The 7,779-nt window shown below is 54.7% G+C and overlaps 1 protein-coding gene across 1 annotated transcript in view; it reads right to left on the reverse strand.

The window, feature by feature from the left end:
* The window catches only part of LOC103801398 (FERM domain-containing protein 4A-like), a gene marked incomplete at its 5' end in the record, with an annotated part of 17,369 nt that overhangs the window by 7,688 nt on the left and 1,902 nt on the right, over positions 1-7,779 (reverse strand). The window contains 5 exon segments of the mRNA XM_009073810.1: positions 2-118; positions 1,173-1,410; positions 2,233-2,289; positions 3,192-3,420; positions 6,422-6,544. Coding sequence (XP_009072058.1) covers positions 2-118; positions 1,173-1,410; positions 2,233-2,289; positions 3,192-3,420; positions 6,422-6,544 — 764 coding nt within the window.

The raw sequence follows: 7,779 nt of genomic DNA on the forward strand, positions 1-7,779 counted from the left end.
CGTGGATGGCATGCTGGACTGGGAGTTCCAGTGCGGGAGGCTCCGGATGGGGCTGTTCTGCAGGGAGCTGCTCCCTCCGGCCTCGGCACAGCTCCCGCTGCTGGGGAAACGCTTGTGGCTGCGGCAGAGGAACACGCTGAGCTGCGGGAAGTGCCCCCACACCTCTCTCCCCATCCCCGGCGTGTGCCAGGGATTTGGGTGGGTCAGTGGGTGTTGGGGCAGCTGCTGCTCTGAGCTGCATCCCAGAGCTTCTGCAGCAGCCAGAGGTCAAGGCCAAGCCCTGCCAAAGCCCTCGGACAATCCACCATCCTTCCCCTCTGAATGCTTTGTAAGACACTACTGAGATACCCAGCAGCAATCACACGGTGCAGCATCTTTAGGGCCTGTCCACTGGCCAGAGCACCAAAAAGCTCCAGCTCTGCCAACTGGGGAAAGGCAAGTGGCTTCTGGCTATCACCAAACTCTCCCAGCCCAGCTATGGAGAATCTCCCCCTGAACCTCAGCAGGGGCCTCCAACCCCCTCAGCAAAGCACCCCCAGTCACACTGCTCCCTGCTGCAAGCAAGGAGGGTGATCTCAGAGCCAGCAGGGTGGAACAGCAAGCTCTGTGGAGGTCACAAAGAACCTGTGCCTCCAGTGTATGCCCTTGCAGGGTCTAGGCTGAGTTTTCAAACCACAGAATCATAGAATCAACCGGGTTGGAAGAGACCTCAAAGATCATTGAGTCCAACCCTCCCGTGGTCACTAGCCCATGGCACTAAATGCCACATCCAGTCTCAGCTTGAAAATCTCCAGGGATGGTGAATCCACCACCTCCCTGGGCAGCACATTCCAATGCCTGAGCACTCTCTCCGTAAAAAATCTCTTCCTAATATCCAACCTAACCCTCCCCTGGCAGAGCTTGAGTCTGTGCCCTCTTGTCCTGCTGCTGGTTGCCTGGGAGAAGAGACCAAGCCCCACCTGACTCCAACCTCCTGTCAGGGAGTTGCAGAGGGTGAGAAGGTACCTGTCCAATTTCAGTTACCCTCCAAAGTGAAGGGATTTAGGCCAAGTGATGCCAGTGCCTGAGGTGACCCAGTTTCCTGGTAAGGGACAGCTCACACTGGGAGGGCTCACACCCGTCCTGAGAGCAGAGAGCACCTCTGTGCTGGGGCTCAGGGAGATGTGGCTCACCTGGAATGGCTGTGCGAGGAGCGTTTCTTGACCTTCTCGTAGGGCTCGTCCAAGGATGACTCACTCCACATCTTGGGTTTGATGGGAGACTTGTCGTAGTCGTTGCGGTGATAATGCATTTGGCGCAGACCTTCCAGCGACTGGGGAGGAGGAGGTCGGTTGTGCAGTGGTGGGCGGGGAGGGAGCCCCTTGTGAGGGGACTGCAGGGGGGAGATTGTGCTGGTGACCTGAGAATCCTCTGTGGAGAGAAGGGAGAGAGAGCTGATGGCTGTGTGACACCTCCAATGGCAGCATGAGCCACAGAGGAGAGAAGGTTGTGTGGATAGCTCAGAGCACCTTCCAGGAGCTGAAGGGGCTCCAGGGAAGCTGCAGAGGGATCTGTGTTAGGAGCTGCAGGGACAGGACAAGGGGCAATGGGTACAAATTAAAAGAGAGAAATTTACGTTAGATCTTAGAAGTTTTCCCTATTCTGGTGGTGAGACACTGTCCCAGGGTGCCCAGGGAGGCTGTGGCTGCCCCAACCCTGGCAGTGTTCACAGCCAGGTTGGATGAGCCTTGAGCAACCTGCTCTGCTGGGAGGTGTCCCTGCCCAGGGCAGGGCTTGGGGCTGGGTGAGCTCTGTGCTCCATTCCATACCCTAAAATTCCATGATTCCATGACCCAAGGGGACACCCTCACACCTCCAGAGCCTGCTTCCCTGCCCCCTGCCCCTGGCTGTGTTCAGGAGCACCTGAACTTTAAGAAGTGCACTGGCTGGCATGCCTGTGTCAGGAGAGAATGGCCAGCAAGACCATGTGATACGCCGAAATGATGGAAACCCTAAGGGAAAAATAAGGAGCCATCCTGGGACTGTCTTTTGAGAGAATTTGGGGCAGTGACCACAGCAACATTCACTGCTCCAGGCCTGATGTCTGACTCCAAGGAGGAGTCAGGGGAAACCAAGTGGGTTTGCTACTGGGAAGTGTGAGTGGAATACAGACAGAAGAGTTCCTCCACTGGAGTGTCAGTCAGGAGGTCACACATCCCTCCCTGCTCTCCAGAACACTCAGATCCAACATACCGTCCTCGAGAACAAGGGCATCTGACAGGGAGCTGTCTTCACTGGCAATGTTTCCTTCTGAGGGGAAAGAAAGAGAGATGGTTAGATGGTCCTGCAAATGACAGTGACTGAGTGCTGAGCTGCACTGATCTCTGTGCACTGAGCCTGAGCCTCGAGCAGTCACCCACATCCTCCTCCTGGCAGAGCTGAGAGGCAAATTCCTACAGACAACTGAGTCAGCCCGTGCCAAGCCTGGAATGCTTATGTCTCAGGCCCTAAGGGCCTCTGGGTTTGCTATGCACCTGAGAGTGATCACCCTGTTGCTAACTGAAGGCTCACACCAGGCACCATTCTGTGTAATCCAGGGAGAAGCCTCTGGAGCACTCTCTACAGCAGCAGGAGAAGCTCTCGGGTCTCTGGGCTGTCTCCCCCATCCTGTGTGCTCACAGCTGTCTGCTGTCCCTGGCTGCAGTGCAGTTTGGTACCCAGCTCACAAACACAGCAGCTCTAATCTCAGTTCCTGCCACAAAGGCACAGAGAAAACCTCTGCGAGTCAAAGGAAAGGGCAAAGTCAGCAAGGGAGAAGGGACCTCGGCAGAAAGTTAATGGATTTTGTGAGAAAGCAATCAACAACCCAGGAAACCATGGAGTGCGCTGAGAATTACACCGTGAAACAGAAAGGAAAGAAGCATTTGAACACAGCAGTGACACTGCTCCCACTCTGATTCCACAGATGCCTTTGAGCTGGGGGAGCTCACCCCAACCTGCTGACACTGAGCACAGCTGTGAGCTGCTCTCAGGGGATGTTAGCAGAGAGGTGACAAAGCAGCACAGCCTGCAATGCTGACACACCTGTCATCACACTGTGCAGCAGCACACCCCAACACCCTCAGACAGCACCCCTGGGGCTCTCCAGGCAGGAGAGGGGAGATCTGTGCCCCGGGGCAGCACTGTGCTCCCTGCCCTGCGCAGTCGCTCACCATCGATGATCAGGGAGGCTCTCTGGGTTGGCTTCTTCCCAGACTTGATGCGGTACTCATTGATGGCATTCTCGATCTCCTGCAGCTTCTTCAGAGCATTCAGGTAGGAGGTTTTCCTCTGCTTCTTCAGCTTCTTGCTGACGTTGGGGTCGCTGGCCAGGCGCCGCGCGGCCTCCGTGATCTGCGACTGGATGGCAAACTCCCTCTCCAGGCGCTCCAGCTCTGCCTCCTGCGGACAGCAAGAGGCCTCTGGCTACCAGCAAACCCCCTGAACCTCAGCAGGGGCCTCCAACCAAGGCTCTCCCTCAGCAAAGCACCCACAGTCACACTGCTCCCCTCGTCCCAGAGCCTCCCTGAGCATCCCCATCTCCCCTGCTCACACGAGTGCTGGCTCGGCTGCTGGAACAGACACCCCATGCAAGGAGGACATGTGTGCTCCAGTCCCAAGTCTGCTGTGCTCTTTGGCTTTTCATGCAGCTCAATATGTTGATGTCAGGAGAAATGTTTTCCCTGCTGGGAAAACTGGGATATTGCCCAGGGAGGTGGTGCAGTCACCATCCCTGGAGGTGTTTCAGAGGTGTCTGATGTGGCACTGGAGGATCTGGGTTAGGGTTTGGGGTTCCAGCAGTGATAGGTTAGTGGTTGGACAGCTTTGCTTGGCACCCACCGAACACCTTGGGGTACAAAGGGGCAAAGATGGGCTAATTCCTCCCTGTCAAAATCCAGGGGAGAGTGTGAGCTGAAGGAATTATGGGCTGCTGCAACTGATCCCACCAGAAAACTGTCTCCTCAAGCTGCAAGCAAGGAGGGTGATCTCAGGGCCAGCAGAGTGGAACAGCAAGCTCTGTGGAGCTCACAGAGAACCAGTGCCTGCAGGGTCAGCCCTTGCAGGGTCTGGGCTGAGTTTTTAAATGCAGCCAAGAGGTTCTGTCTAATTTTAGTTACCCTCCAAAGTCGAGGCATTTGGGGCCAGTTTATGCCAGTGCATCAGCTGATGTAGAGTTCCCTGGCCTGCAGCAGGACCCCAAGCTCTGAGCTTCAAAGTACTTGCTAACCTGCAATGGACCTGCTACCTCCTCCAGCTCAATGGAGTCTTTGGGGTTAAGTCAGCTAGCAAGGGGAAGCAGCACCCTGGAAACTGGGGGGAAATGGCAAGCTGGTTTACTTGCAGGGCACAGTGGGAGCTCAGCTGGAGAGCACTGACAGCCACATTTTCATGGAGATCCCCATTACGCACATTCAAATCCTCCCTTTGTGCAGCGGCAGCAGATGCTGCAAGAGCTGATGCTGTGGGATTTAATCAGACTCAAGTCCTTCTCTGAAGTTTTTATTCTGGGCTTCTGGCTTAAAAAAATCCCTTTGCTATCAGGGTGAGTCAGCATTGCCCTAAGACTGTAATTACCATTTCTCTCCTTTCACTTGAGAACAAACCCACCCCCATCTTTTTAACAGATTCCTCTTTGCTTTGAAGAGTTTATAAGCTCTATCAGTGCCAGACTTACTAAAAGTGAATTTAACACCATGGAGACTTAGGGCTTGGAACCTGATTCATCATCTTCTCTAAAATCCTTCCCAGAGTCAGGAATTACAGACCAGGCAGAGGTGATTACCAGAGAGACAACAGGACCCTTCCCCGTGAGAACTGCTCTGACAAAGGTCTGGCACCAGGGATGGTGAGTTTGCTGTGAGATGGAGTTCCAGACCTTCACAGATTCAGTTCTAAACCATTCAGTACATCTTAGGAGAAATATTACTTCTCTTTCTGGCCACAATTGTCTATTTTCTTCCAGCAAGGCCCCTATAAATAAATAAAGCCTTAGGAAGGAGCTGCCTTCAGGGGGAAGTGCCTTGCTGCAGGCCACAGCTGGTACCTTCAGCCCTGGACTTACGTGGCTGAGGAAGCATTTCACCTTTTGTCTTAAATTGATTGTCCAGTGTTTGCACTTGCTGAAAAGCACATGAAAACCATCTCTGGCCTCTCTGAACGCTCTCACACTGGCAGCCAAACACAGCCCCACATCCTCCTTGCAGAACAGAACTGCATGTTTCCCAGCCCAGTCTGAGGCCTGGCAGATGGCACGGGAGGCAGAGACAGCTGAGTCAGCATGTCTGCACTTGGTGCCAAGAGGCCAAGTGCCTGCAGTGGGCAGGAGCTGCTCCACCTGCCTGCTCTGCCCACCTCACCTTGCCACTGGAACAAGCATTCCTGGCCTGCCAGCCCCAAGGGCTCCTTGCAGCAGAGAGATGTGGGAGCAGGTTCTAACTGAGCAGCCAGCAGACTGCAGGGGGTGAGGAGGAACTCGCCTAGGCCGTGCTTCCCTTTGAAAAGCTTAATTAAATGTGCTAGTTCATGAATATTTGACTGGGGCGGAATTCCTCTCCCAGGCTCCATTGAGAACAAAACTAAGGAGCTCCAGCTGTTTGTTTCTTCAGGAGGAAAATGCCAACAAAATGACAAACAGTTAATTCCCTGGCTGATCAGAGCCTTAAACCACACAGCCACACCAGCTCCAGCCTCTCCTCTTACAAAAATACAGAGGAAACTCAAGACTGGGCTACACACAAGTGTCCCGAGACAAATGTGTCTCTGCAGACAAAAGCTGTTCTGTGACTCTGCTCCTGCCTTCCAGCTGCTGCAGGGCTGTTTTCACAGCCACGGGTCAGGGCACTGACCCAGCACACTGTGGGAGCAAGGCAGGGCAACAAACACTCCAGGCAGGCTTAGGAAAACACAGCTCCAGCTCCCCATAGGCAGGGATGAAGGCTCTTTTGTCCAAGGACTGGGGAGCAAAGTGCTTTCATCTTGCTAAGATGGATAATGGGGATGCTCTTCTGCCTGGGCTGAATCTGGATTGCTGCTGCAGGGGAGAGCAAGTGGCTGTTGGCAATAACGAGGGCTCTGGAGGTGCTCCCTGCCCGCACAGGTCGCTGACTCGGGCACCAGGACTCACTGCCACCAGCCACTGCGTCTCCCAGGCTACTTCAGTCACCTCTGCAAAGCCAGGGATGAACCCTGAGCGTTTCACCTTCACTCTGAGTCTGAAGGGAAGTCACCAGCTCTCACATGCTTCCTCATTCTCATGGATATACAAACAACAGGCACTGTGACTAATGACAGTAACCTAAAGCTGAACTGAGTGTAGGACTGATGGTTCCTGGGTGGTGCTTGGTGGACACCTCGGAGACCTGGGGTGGGGACACAGGGCTGGAAGGGAAGGGCACAGCCTCACCTCTCCCTTGGGCAGGATTTTCTGCTCATCCAGTTTGAAGGCAGTTCCTATTCTTCTCCTCACAATAGGTGGCTCCTCCCCGGGATCCAGGGGGTATTCTCGTGGCAGCTTTCCCGTGAGCTCCTAGAAGCAGAAAGTGCTGTTAGTGCCCTGGGAAGTCCTGCAACAGGGCAAAACACAGCCCCAAAGTGACAGGTGTCCATTAACAACACATACAGCTGACAAACCACAGCAGAACAACCAGCCCTGCACACCTGGGGCCCGACAGGGTGGGGAACTCTTCTCCAACCCCTGCAGTATGAACACAGAGCCCTGGGCAGGTCTGTGAGTGGTGCCCAGGGCATGGGGCTGAGCACACTGCAGGGCACAGCCTTTCAGCTCTGCTGCAGGGGGAGCAGGAACCAAGAGCTCCTGGCTGAGCTGCTTCTGGGGAGGGTGAGCAGCTCCCAGAGCCTCCCTGCAGCACACAGCTCTGCTGAGCCCCAGAGTCACGCTGGGAACACTCCCACCGGATTCACTGGGAGGAATGCAGTGCAAACAGCCACAAAAGCAGCACCTCCTTACCTATCCCATAATGCTCCATGTGTCAGGGCACCTTCCAGGCCCCAGCAGTGTCACAGGCAGCTCTGCAGCAATATTTAGCTGGTGCCCTGTCAGACTGCTGGGGTTGTTGGCAAGGATTTGCTCCGAATCTGAAGCAAACCACACAGAACTGAGAAGCAGCTGGGGCACAGGATGCAGCAAACACCACCACTGATGTCAGTGCTGTGGGTTTTCTCCTGGGCTGCACAAAACAGCCACACATCTCTGAGCCAAAGGCATTCAAATGCCTACAGAAAGGGGCAGGAGCCTGACTGCCAGCACAGCCCAGCTCCTTGTACTCCAAAGTCTCCCCAAGCAGGACAAAAGGCTTTTGTGTCCCTTAGCATCAGCCTTGAGAGGATCCAGCTGGCAGAGTAACCTAAATCATCTGAATCCCAGCGAGCAGCAGCTGACCTCAGTTGGGAGTGGGAGTGTGCAGCCCCAGCCCTGCCTGCCCTGGCCTCTCCCCCACTCCCTTTTCCTTTCTCCTCTTTCCAGGTCACTAGGAAACAGGGCTCTGGCCTTTTCAATCCTTCCCTTTCAGGAATTCCTGGCCAAAGGGGTTTGCAGCACTGCTCTGTGCCACTGCTGCAGTGCCTCAGGGTCCCACTCTGCATTGCCCCTCCAGCCCTGGGGGGTTATTCCAGCTTTCCTTCCAAAATATGTTCCTTCCAGTGAGATGTGGCTCTAAGCACTGCACTAAGACATACCCTTGTACCCTGTCCCAAGGGTAAAAGGGATATTTTCTGCATAGCTCCCAATGCAATACGAAGCAG

The sequence above is a fragment of the Acanthisitta chloris genome, unplaced genomic scaffold, assembly GCF_000695815.1.
Source record: "Acanthisitta chloris isolate BGI_N310 unplaced genomic scaffold, ASM69581v1 scaffold2884, whole genome shotgun sequence".
Classification (NCBI taxonomy): domain Eukaryota; kingdom Metazoa; phylum Chordata; class Aves; order Passeriformes; family Acanthisittidae; genus Acanthisitta; species Acanthisitta chloris.